This window comes from Ptychodera flava, chromosome 8, assembly GCF_041260155.1.
Source record: "Ptychodera flava strain L36383 chromosome 8, AS_Pfla_20210202, whole genome shotgun sequence".
Taxonomy (NCBI): domain Eukaryota; kingdom Metazoa; phylum Hemichordata; class Enteropneusta; family Ptychoderidae; genus Ptychodera; species Ptychodera flava.
In genome coordinates this window covers 42,661,514-42,674,514 of record NC_091935.1, presented here as the reverse complement: position 1 = coordinate 42,674,514, position 13,001 = coordinate 42,661,514, and the positions used below count along the sequence as shown (strand labels likewise).

The following is a 13,001-nucleotide window of genomic DNA, read 5'->3' as shown; positions in this document are numbered from 1 at the left end:
AAAATGTAAAAACAGTCAAAATTGAAAAAACTCAATAACCACTGAGCAGATTACATGAAAAATTAGCATGTAAGTACTTTGGGCTGACATGAAATGATTGTGCGCATCTTGGGTCAGTATCTTGGACTTGCTATTTTTCATGAATTTTTTTGTAATTTTCTCCCATTTTTGGTCAAAAAATCTCCTGCTCTGAAACCACCAGTCCGATTGATTTGAAACTTGGTATGGAAGTGCATAGGAGTGACCTTTCCCAAATTTGGGCAAATCGTGGTGAAATTTGCATATTTTTAGTTTACACGTCCATAGACTCCCATGTATAAGGCAGATCTCCATAGACTGCCATGTATAAGGCCACAAAAAATAAAAAATTTAGTTTCTCATCGTATTCATATTGCAAAAAGGATGCAGTGACACAATTTTTAGTCCCCACGGATGAAGTCCAGTGAGCTTATAGATTGGGTCATGTCCGTCTGTTCGTCCATCCGTGAGTCCATCCGTTCACGCAGATATCTCGGATATTTTGACAAAATGTCATGTGACCTTGATGACCTTTGATCTCAAATATACATATTTGTCCATAACTCAGTGCTACCACCCTTCATATATGGTATGATGGGACAGCTTATGACGCCACATATTTTACCTCATTAATTATGCACATATCTAATTTTGAGCGAGCCAATAGAGCTAGAGGTCTGATTTTTGGTATATAGGGACAACTTAGCAAAACAATTTTTTTGACAAAATGTCACGTGACCTCGGTGACCTTTGACCTCAAATATACATATTTGTCCATAACTCAGTAACCACAAGTGCTACAGCCTTCATGTATGGTATGATGGGACACCTTATGACGCCACATATTGTACCTCATTAATTATGCGCATATCTAATTTTGAGCGAGCCAATAGAGCTAGAGGTCTGATTTTTGGTATATAGGGATAACTTAGCAAAATAATTTTTTTGACAAAATGTCACGTGACCTCGGTGACCTTTGACCTCAAATATACATATTTGTCCATAACTCAGTAACCACAAGTGCTACAGCCTTCATGTATGGTATGATGGGACACCTTATGACGCCACATACTGTACCTATTTAATTATGCGCATATCTAATTTTGAGCGAGCCAATAGAGCTAGAGGTCTGATTTTTGGTATATAGGGATAACTTAGCAATACAATTTTTTTGACAAAATGTCACATGACCTCGGTGACCTTTGACCTCAAATATACATATTTGAACATAACTCGGTAACCACAAGTGCTACAGCCTTCATGTTTGGTATGATTGGACACCTTATGACGCCACTACTGTACCTCAATAATTATGCGCATATCTCATTCTGAGCGAGCCAATAGAGCTGGATGTCTGATTTTTGGTATATAGGGATAACTATAGGAGAGAAATTTTTTGACTAAATGTCATGTGACCTCGATGACCTTTTACCTAAAATATATGTTTATGTCAATAAATAAGTAACCACAAGTGCTATGTCCTTTGTATTTAGTAGGATGGGAGACCTTATGACAACCCACGCTTTACCTCATTAATTATGTACACATCTAATTCTGGGCAAGTGAATAGAGCTAGAGATCTGATTTTTTGGCATATAGGGATTAATTAGCAATATACTTTTTTTTTTCAAAATGTCATGTGACCTCGATGACCTTTGACCTTGATTATACATATATATGCATATCTCAGTAACCACAAGTTCTATACCCTCCAATTTTTATAGGATATTAGACCTTAAGATGTCACATCTTGTACCTCATTTATAATGCACATATGTATTTCTTGGCTGGCCAATACTGCTAGAGGTCTGATCTTTTTTCCCGATTTAGAACCATAACTTAGACATGCCTCATGTGTTTCAAATTGGGAACAACGACATAGACCTATGTGCCCATAAATCTCAACATATACACTCCAGTGATACTTCTTAATGACCACATTTTCCTGCCCCATCAAGACTAATACTCCTATTACAAGTGGGGACTATGTCATTGTAAATGACTTGTTGATTTAATGGTTGTATCACAGTATTCGATATATCTAATTCTGTATTTTTTCCATTTTATATTCTGAATAATTACATTAAACATATTTCACTGTCTCCAGTACATTTCATTTAAGTATTTTCACTTCATGCACTTTATCCCTTTCACACATGTTCAAATATCTGACCAGAGAACAAACACTAAATAGTCCAGGATGGGAGCTACAGTGTCATTGACGCTATTTTTGTTTTGATCCGGTCTAAAATGGCTGCGTGGCGGCCATTTTGTTTCCTATATTTGACGACTATGCGTTCGTTCACGTAAATTTCTCAGCGATGCCAGGCGCGATTGCATTGAAAGTTGGTGCATATATTAATCCCTATCACATATATATGCATGCCAATTTTTGTAATGATTCAATAAAAAATGGCTGTGTGACGGCCGTTTTCTTTCGTGTATTTGATATCCATCCACAGGAACCCCAGGTATGATCCACAGGGGTTCAAGGATGAAATTAATATTATATTAATGCTGTGTCCATGCATAGGGGCTCATGAATAGTGTTGTAAATACAAATCAATGACATTTAGTGGTATCATGCATGTACATAAATTAATTGGTAGTTTGCATTTACATAATTGATTTTTGTTTTCAGGGTGAATGTCCAAAGTACTGCATCAAACTTTATGAAATATTGTACCGGTGATAATCTGTCAGTGTTAGGATAGGATGCAAAAATGTTTGGGAGCATTCTGTCGATTAACTACTAATTGATTCATTTTAATGACCTTTTGTAATTAGTATGGCAGCTTACAGTAGTCCTCTCAGAGGATTTGTGATTAACCCTTTTCCTTCGAGACAGTATAAATTCCCCATCAGCCAAGTCAGTAAAAAGCTGTTTTGAGCCAAAACACGATGTATTTTCACCCACTTGGCTTGGTCTGTTATAGCATCTTTAGTCCAAAAAAATCAAGTTAACAAGTATTTATGTTTTCAACATCCTTCAAATGTACAGTATTATGTTAAAATACACCTTATGGAATATGTTGTGTTTCATTAATTTTAACCATCTTGACCTGATGGTGAAATATGGACTTGGCAGGAAAAGAGTTAAAGTACCCATTAACAAGTGGGGACTGTGTCATTGTCAATGACTTATTTGTGCATAATTCTCTCAAAGAAACTCTTACCATTTTCTTTATATGTTTGTAACAAAACAGTAGTCACAGTTGAAAATTAAGAAGAAATCCAAAGGACAAAATTCAGTCGTTTACTTTCAAAATGCCAACTCTTCTTTAGTCCCTGCTGGTCATGGATTAGGTTCCATCTGTCTATGCAAGCATGTGTCCATCCAGTGCGGTTTCTCAGACATGACTGGACCAATTGTCTCAAACTTGGTATGAGGACAACACACCATGGTATACATGGGCACATCAGTTTATTTTGTCATTCAATCCAATATGTTCATCATTTTGTGGGATTTTACATATGTCAGTCATAACTTGAAGTGTTATGCAAATTGGTACAAAGCAAAATCATGATAAGATCTAAATCTGACTTGCTTTTTGTGGTGTGGTCTGCACAAATGATGATCATTGGCATAATTAATGAATATTTGCTATTAGCTGTATCTCAATAATTTCCGAACCAAATTAAATAATCTATGTAAACACTCAGACTGTCCTATATCCTCCACGGTACGCATTTAATCCCATGATGCAACACGACTTGTATGCTCGGAGATCACCATCCTGCCACCGAGGGCGCCATTACATATATGACTAATGCTGTATCCAAAAATAGCCACAAGCTGAAAATTGAGGTCATAGGCGTATACGTGTTTGTAATCCTCGTTCGCAGCTACTTTTATGGGATAGTTCGGAAGGCGTACATTTTTAGGCTTTTTTCCGGATCTTCATAGCATGATTCTATCCAAAGATTCATATTATTCAAAAATTGAGGTTGAGTTTCTATTTTTTGACCTTTTTGGGGATATTTTTTGCTATCGTCTCTCTGGTTTTTGATCGACAATGCCTGGAAGAGTACGGAAGCCATTGCTATGCTTGCTCCGCGTAAACGTATGGTCTCAGTTTTTTGTTTGACCGATTTTTAAAAATTTTATCGCAAATATTTGGTGAAAAATTTGATTTTTGATGATACTTAGCCTGTTTCTTGATGAGAAATGTTGATTTTGAAAAATTAAGACCATATCATCATTGTACAACTAAATACGATTCCAATGATATACTGCATGCCTATATTAACCCCGAAATCGAGGGAGGAGATAGAGTTTGAAAAAGGACAGTCACATCGGAATGAAAAATGTATTTCGCCATGTTACAAATTTGGCTTTTGTAAGCACATGCACTGTACTCATGTGTGCGTTCACTTGTGTCGCTACTAAAATTGTATGTTATCATATCGTACCACAAGCACCGTCATACGCCGATGACTGTAATGTGTATGTGCCCATGCATGTAGATGATGTACAAGTCTTTGGTAAACCTGTAAGATTTTTCGATCACACGAAATAATTAAATGTTTATTTTTGCTTGATCCGTGAACTACCAGGGCCAGAGTAGAACAGGCAGGTACGTAGTTTTGCTAACTTTCGACATAGGCTGTTTCGTGGTTGCCGATACTGTGTTGGCCGGTTGTATAATAATAACAACAAACGCCAGCTGAATGGGGTAGAACTTCACGATCGCTTCAATTGAAAATTGCGACTGGTTATCTATATGCTCACAGTCGGCGTCAACAGCTTTGCTGAATTTGAAGGGGTGCCGCATCAATTCAGTGCAGCTTGTAGTTTTCAAAATGTGTTTCTGTCTTCGCGATCAGGTATCAGAAATAACGGTGATTCACTGATTGTGCAAACAAGTTCCATCTTTCAACATCTGCATCAGTTGAAAAACCACAAAACCGTGTCGTACATGTTCTCGGCCGGTGATAAATACATGCACGCGTGTACAAGGCAAAGTTTTCACTTGCAATATTTTCGAGGCGACCGCAATCGCGGTGACTAGACTGGACGTACACTCTGATCGCGTTGCCACTGTTCATATGTGGTTTATGCGTCGCGCAATATGGCGACAACGCAATGTGCAATCTGATCTCCGTGCATACAAATCGTATTGCATTATGGGCAATATTGCGTACTGTATCCTCCTTACTCTGCCAAAAGTTTAGTTTGCATGGCATACAGATTTTAAGCTCATTTGCATATTTAATGAATCATTATGCATGAGGCCATATGTCAAAGTTCAATGCACTGAATTTCATCAGCCTTCCGGGGGTTGTTGTACATACTCACGTCAAGCTACGCAGAAAGTTTGGTAAGTGAGGCTCATTTCCATATTTAATGAATTAGTGTATTAGGTCATATGTCAATACTCAAGGCCTTAATTTTGACCTAATTTGCACTATTTTTAGCTCCCATAGCCATATGTATATATGGCAATGGAAGCTATTCTTATAGGCTAGGGAACTGTCTGTATGTATGTATGTCTGTGTGTCTGTATGTCTGTATGTCTGTATGTCTGTCCGTCAACATCAAAAACTCCAAAACCGCTGCACATTTCATCTTGATATTTGGTGTGTACATGGATGATGGGCTGTAGATGAAATTTTGTTCAAATGAAGTTGTCATTGCCAAAAATATGCAAATTAAGTGAAAAAATGTTAAAACAGTCAAAATTGAAAAAACTCAATAACCACTGAGCAGATGACATGAAAAATTAGCATGTAAGTACTTTGGGCTGACCTGAAATGATTGTGCACATCTTGGGTCAGTATCTTGGACTTGCTATTTTTCATGAATTCTTTTGTAATTTTCTCCCATTTTTGGTCAAAAAATCTTCTTCTCTGAAACCACAAGTCCAATTGATTTGAAACTTGGTATGGAAGTGCCACATAGGAGTGACCTTTCTCTAATTTTGGCAAATCGTGGTGAAATTTGCATCTTTTTAGTTTACACGTCCATAGACTCCCATGTATAAGGCAGATCTCCATAGACTCCCATGTATAAGGCCACTAAAAATAAAAATTTAGTTTCTCATCGTATTCATATTGCTGAAAGGATGCAGTGACACAATTTTAGTCCCCACGGATGAAGTCCAGTGGGCTTATAGATTGGGTCATGTCCGTCTGTTCGTCCATCCGTTAGTCCATCCGTTCATGCAGATATCTCAGATATTTTGACAAAATGTCATGTGACCTCGATGACCTTTGACCTCAAATATACATATTTGTCCATAACTCAGTAACCACAAGTGCTGCCACCCTTCATATATGGTATGATGGGACACCTTATGACGCCACATATTGTACCTCATTAATTATGTGGATATCTAATTTTGAGCGAGCCAATAGAGCTAGAGGTCTGATTTTTGGTATATAGGGATAATTTAGCAATACAATTTTATTGACAAAAGGTCACGTGACCTCGGTGACCTTTGACCTCAAATATACATATTTGTCCATGACTCAGTAACCACAAGTGCTACACCCTATATGTATGGTATGATGGGACACCTTATGATGCCACATATTGTACCTCATTAATTATGCACATATCTAATTTTGACCGAGCCAATAGAGCTAGAGGTCTGATTTTTGGTATATAGGGATAACTTTGCAATACAATTTTTTTGACAAAATGTCACATGACCTCGGTGACCTTTGACCTCAAATATACATATTTGTCCATAACTCAGTAACCACAAGTGCTACACCCTTCATATTTGGTATGATTCGACACCTTATGACACCACATACTGTACCTCATTAATTATGCACATATCTCATTCTGAGCAAGCCAATAGAGCTGGATGTCTGATTTTTGGTGTATAGGGATAACTATAGGAGAGAAATTTTTTGATCAAATGTCATGTGACCTCGATGACCTTTTACTTAAAATATATGTTTATGTCAATAAAGAAGTAACCACAAGTGCTATGTCCTTTGTATTTAGTAGGATGGGGGAGACCTTATGACAACACACACTTTACCTCATTAATTATGCACACATCTAATTCTGGGCAAACCAATAGAGCTAGAGGTCTGATTTTTTGGCATATAGGGATTAATTACCAATATAATTTTTTTCTCAAAATGTCATGTGACCTCGATGACCTTTGACCTTGTTTATACATATATATGCATATCTCAGTAACTACAAGTTCTATACCCTCAAATTTTGATAGGATATTAGACCTTAAGATATCACATCTGGTACCTCATTTATTTTGCGCATATGTATTTCTTGGCTGGCCAATACTGCTAGAGGTCTGATCTTTTTTCCCGATTTAGAACCATAATTTAGACATGCCTCATGTGTTTCAAATTTGGAACAACGACATAGACCTATGTGCCCATAGATCTCAACATATACACTCCAGTGATACTTCTTAATGACCACATTTCCCTGCCCCATCAAGACTAATACTCCTATTACAAGTGGGGACTATGTCATTTTCAATGACTTGTTGAGTTAATGGGTTGTATCACAGTATTCGATATTTCTAATTCTGTATTTTTTCCATTTTATATTCTGAATAAATACATTAAACATATTTCACTGTCTCCAGTACATTACATTTAAGTATTTTTACTTAATGCACTTTATCCCTTTCACACGTGTTCAAATATTTGACCATAGAACAAACGCTAAATAGTCCAGGATGGGAGCTAAGTGTCATTGACGCTATTTTTAGTCTTATCTTTTTATCTTTTTAATCGTGTTTTTTAATTAAATACTATGTTTAGACTGGAAAAAATTGGAAACGTTTATGTGACACTATTTGTGATTAGCAAACACAGAGATTAATAGTTTGAGTCCGCTTAGTCTTTATTTTGGTGTTTAAGCTGGCTTAATGCGCCCTCTCGAAAAATATGGCCAAGCATACAGTATTGTAACTAGATGGCTGACATGAACGATGTCGTACCATGGAGGTACCTGCATGGTCGTACTGTCACTCCTCCTGCAATAACTTTTTTGTACTTCAGTTTCAGTGCCTTTATCTTGCGATGGCAATGATTAGCTATCTATTTAAACCCTTTGTAGCTTTCAGCACTTTTTTAAGTAAACAGGCTGTCTCCACAGGTTCCATTCAGCATTCTCTGTATACTTTTGTCCGCCCAGAATGATGTAAGCAGACTGATCTCATTGTCAGACCAATTCTTGCCATGAGATGTAGTGCTCTGTTCATACGGCAGCCATGACAAAAAGAAACTGAATCAAATTTTGGCTCTTATTAGTTCATATTTGGTTTTGTATATAAATACCAAAAAGAGCTTACATGGTGAGTTGATGGCGTCTGTATGTCTGTATGTTTGTGGGTATGTATGTGCGGATGTATGTCCGTCACACACAAAGGCTCCCATACCGCCAGAGCTACCATCTCAGCATTTGGTGTACAGGTAGATGCAGGGGTTGAGATGTGAATTTGTTCAAATGAACACATCAGTGTCAAAAATGTGCACATGAGGAAAGAAAAAGTGAAATCCTGCAAATGTGCAGGAGTGATGGCATGCCAGTAAGAAACAGGCCAACTCCACTGATCTTGAGTCATTTCCTGTCATTGTTTATGAACTGTTACATATTAACAGACCTGCTCAAACCATAGACAGTAGAGGGGGGGGGGGAAGCCCGTCTATACTAAAACTAAGAGGGGCTTGTTTCTGCTATGCATTTTGCTAAAGTTGACCTCCAGTACCTAAAGTTTCAGACCTTAATTACTTTTTTCATTCTTGTTTTTCTGGTTTAAATATTTCTTGTTGTTTTTCTGGTTGTACTGTGCAGAAATCATTGTCATAACATCAACGTAGAATTTTCCTCTACTGAACAGATAGAAACAACATTTATTGTTGATCATTGGTAACCCATACTGGTCTATACCAATTCTGATCCAATTTGAGCGACACCATATAATTGCGGTATTTATTGTTATATGTTGCAAATACCTGTCACGTAAGGGTGTTTAAGACGGCTCTGAAGCGGGTCAGTCTGTCCACATGGCGAGTTGCGGATAGAGTTAAAGTTCCATTAGCTGTATCTTCTGGCGATTTTTCCATTAGTTTTGATTGAAATGATCACTGGCTCATGTTGAATAGCCTGTCAAATAACAGAGAATCGCATATTATTCGGAAACATTACGTGCCCTACAACTAAATAACATGTGATTCTGTCCGGACAGAAATACAAACTCTGTTTACACTCGGATTGCAACGTAGGCATTCTTCTGCACCTGCGCGAGCCATTTACAGCAATTTCAAAATAAATATTCATTACTTATGCCCGCTACTTACGTCGTAGTCCATTGTCCGAGCACGTTGCAAAGCCAGATGTCTGGCAATCCACGACGCAATGTTGTTTTGATCCCACAATAAACATTAACTTGCACATTTCGCCTGATCGCGGCGTCACCATATCTGCGTTCTCCCCAGCACGCTGAGCATGCCAGACGTCAACAAACGAGCTCGGAAGGGTAACACGTTTGAACAAAAATTAGCAGTTTTATGTGGCTATAACATCACTAATCATGTTTGTTTCTTCGTAAAACAAAATTTTGCAGCAAATATGAGCCTCCAACATGGAATTTTCCGAGGTAAAAAATGGTCAAAAGTTACAAATAATGGCCCTTTAATCCCTACACCGGCTCATGTCTGGCCAGCTAAACCGTCTCAAATTTGAAACATTTAAGAACCACTTGGGAGCGTCAACACATAACTTTTTATGCTAGAATGGACCAGAGCCGCTTCAGAGGTGTTTTAATGGCCTGTGTATGAATGGCACTTAAACTATGAGCATGATGTAATAATTTTTAGCTTATTAGCATATTTGATTAATTTCTCTATGAAACCATTTATCAATACCGAATCCACAGATTTTGACCAAACTTCTGCTATTTATCAATGCCAGTGCTAACTTGAAAAAATGATATTTGGAACTTTCTTTGTCTGAAATTTTGTCACCAAGGCCCATTTGTCAGTAATATTGGATTCCTTTAATTTGCAACAGCAATAAGAGGAAGAGGAAATAGTTGAAAACTTAAAAAGAAATCTCCTTCTCAGACATTGTCATTTTAGTCATGGTTGCTCCACAATGGTTGTCACAAGCTTTTTCAAGCCCACAAAATGAGTCTTCATTGAAATCATTACACTTCCTTTTGTAAACTTTTTTTCTTATTTCATTCTTAGGTGACAGCATAGAGCCTGTTGTGTTTGTCGTCAAGAGAAATCTCTTTGTGTTGGTCAAGATCATAAACTGTGAGTAGCTTTGAGTCCAATCAATTCATTTACAACCAGCTTTTAGAACAGTGCTAACTCAGCATATGACAACAGGTATCATAGAGTATTGTAAACATCACTTGTATTGATGATAAGTGCAAACTGAGAAAAGCATTGAAGTTGATATTTACAGTGATGGATGCATGTGTTAGTCCACCGCCAGATAGAGTCCGGAATGGGGACTTACGGATTTGATTGCTTCCACCTTTGCGTGCATGCTGATGTGCATGTTTGCCCATGTCTCTCTGTCTGCAGCTGTTTCTTACATATGACTGTACTGATTTATGTCAAACTTGGTATGAGGACATACATCTGCACGTTCATTTATTTCATTATTTCATTACCAGACCCTTTATGGCCACCTGACAGCCATTTTGTACGAAAATAACTTGAAAACTTTTTGTCAGAGTGTCATGCAAATTTGTAGATAGCATAATCATGGAAATATCTATATCTTATAAGTTTTTTTTGCAAGAGTGGTCTGCATAATCAATGGTTATTTGCATAATTAATGAATTTGTACAATTTGCTACATCTTAAACAGGAACTTTCCCTATAAAATCTGGATTATCGTAAATCTATGCAAATGTAAGAAAGCCATGCTACTGATCGGACGTGCCATGTTTTGTCCCAGAATGATGAGAATCCCATAATTTTGCCATGTTTGAGGTGTTTATTGTCATTGATTCTTCCATATGTCTGTGAATATAGAGCGACTACACTTGAGTCGAAAATAAACTGAAAAAATGTTCTGCCTTTTGTCGGAGAATGCATGTTTCAAAATGTGTTCCCTGTACGACCATTTAACCCGTCTTTGCATATGTTACGAAAGTGCCTTTCATGATTATTCAAATTTATCATACGGTCAAAGCCATGCTATTAGAATTCAAAAACTCCCGCCCAGTGTATGAAAATGACTGTGAGATCAGTATCCCCCTATTGTGCGCCCACGGTCCTGTAACTTCCCGTTGAAGACAATCTGAACCAACTTGGATGTAATTGTGCAGGCACTGAAACTGTTCTATGATCTTACTTTTTAGCTCACATTTGGTTATACCAATGTGAGTTTATCGTATAAGCTGAAGTCGATGGTGTCTGTATGTATGTGTGTATGTATGTAAGTATGTATGTATGCATGTATGTATGTATGTATGTACGTACGTACAGTATGTCCGTCAACATCAAAAACATGCAAACCGCTGCACATTTCAGCTTGGCATTTGGTGTGTGGATGCATCCTGGGCTATAGATGGGATTTTGTTCAAATGAAGTCTGCATTGCCAAAATAATGCAATGAGCTTACAAAATGTGAAAATGGTCAAGAATTAATATCTCGAGAACCGCTGTTTTGATTGCTTTGAAAATTTGTGTGCAAGTACCTTAGGTGAACCTTATACAGTTTTATGAATATTGTGAAGATATCCTTAATTTTGTATTTTTACTGAATTTTTTGGTGATTTTTCTCATTTTCAGTAAAAATTCTTCTTCTCTGAAACCGCCAGCCCAATCGCTCTCAAATTTGGGTTGGATCTTTGCGAGGATGTTACTCTTCTAATTTGTTGAAATTATGACAAAATTGGGAAAATTACTATTTTGGAGCAATTTTGTCATTTTTGGTCAAAAAATCTTAAAAAGTAATTTTCTTTTTTAAACCCCTGAACAGACAGCTTTCATATTTGGTACACAGACGTACAGAGATGACAATAGTTAGATATGTGGAAATTGTCCTGAAATATACAAATTTGTATTTTTTAGACAATATTGTAATTTTTGGTCAAGAAAACTTGTTCTCAAAATTACTTGTTTGATAGCTTTGTAATTTGGTAGAAAGCCCTGAGGGATGTTATTAGATATATTTTCTGCTCAAAGTGTGGGAAACCCCCACATTTGTATATTTTAGGTAATTTTCTCAGTTTGTGACCTTAAATGACCTACACCAACCCAGGATATGTTGTGAGACAGTTTTGAAGGCTGTGAACATAATTTTGTCATATTTGGTATCAATTTGTAGGAAATTTTGATCCAGAAAACAAAGCTGAGGTGAATTTTTTCATTGCGGACCAATTTTTGCAACTTTTCTATGTAAGACATACAAGAACTGATGAGAAATTTGGAGCCAGGATAATTCCAGATGTTGTAATCACCGCCCACAGTGGAAGGCATTTCACTATCTGTAACTAACTTAAGTGCTGTTTACATTAGAATGATAACACTCATCGCATTAATTAAAAACTCGGCAAGGTTGTAAATACATTTCCTGTCATCTGGCGTTATGTAATACCAAGGGATGGAATATTTGGTATTCAGGAGGGGGTAGGGTCTAGAAGATTGATGGGGTTGATGAGGTAGCATTACTTTTTAACTACTATAGACTATAGCTATTGGGATGGATATCCGTCCGGCGTCAGTCTGTATGTATGTATGTATGTATGTATGTATGTATGTATGTATGTATGTATGTATGTATGTATGTATGTATGTATGTATGTATGTATGTATGTATGTATGTATATCCGTTTGTGAGGCGTCTGTCCACTCAAATATCTTGAGAACCGCAGTACTTACTGATTTGATATTTGTTGTGTAGATGTAAAATATGACTTTGAGAAACCAGTTTTTAGCTCCCATAGCCATATGTATATATGGCAATGGAAGCTATTCTTATAGGCTAGGAAAATGTCTGTATGTCTGTATGTCTGTATGTCTGT

General features: G+C 37.1%; 1 protein-coding gene across 3 annotated transcripts in view; it reads left to right on the top strand.

Moving 5' to 3' along the window:
- LOC139139385 (zinc finger FYVE domain-containing protein 16-like) overlaps positions 1-13,001 on the top strand; it is a 190,000-nt gene that overhangs the window by 85,173 nt on the left and 91,826 nt on the right. For all 3 annotated transcript variants that reach the window (XM_070708286.1, XM_070708287.1, XM_070708285.1), the window contains one exon: positions 10,204-10,272. In XM_070708286.1, the coding sequence (XP_070564387.1) occupies positions 10,204-10,272 (69 nt within the window). The remainder of the gene's footprint in view (positions 1-10,203; positions 10,273-13,001) is intronic.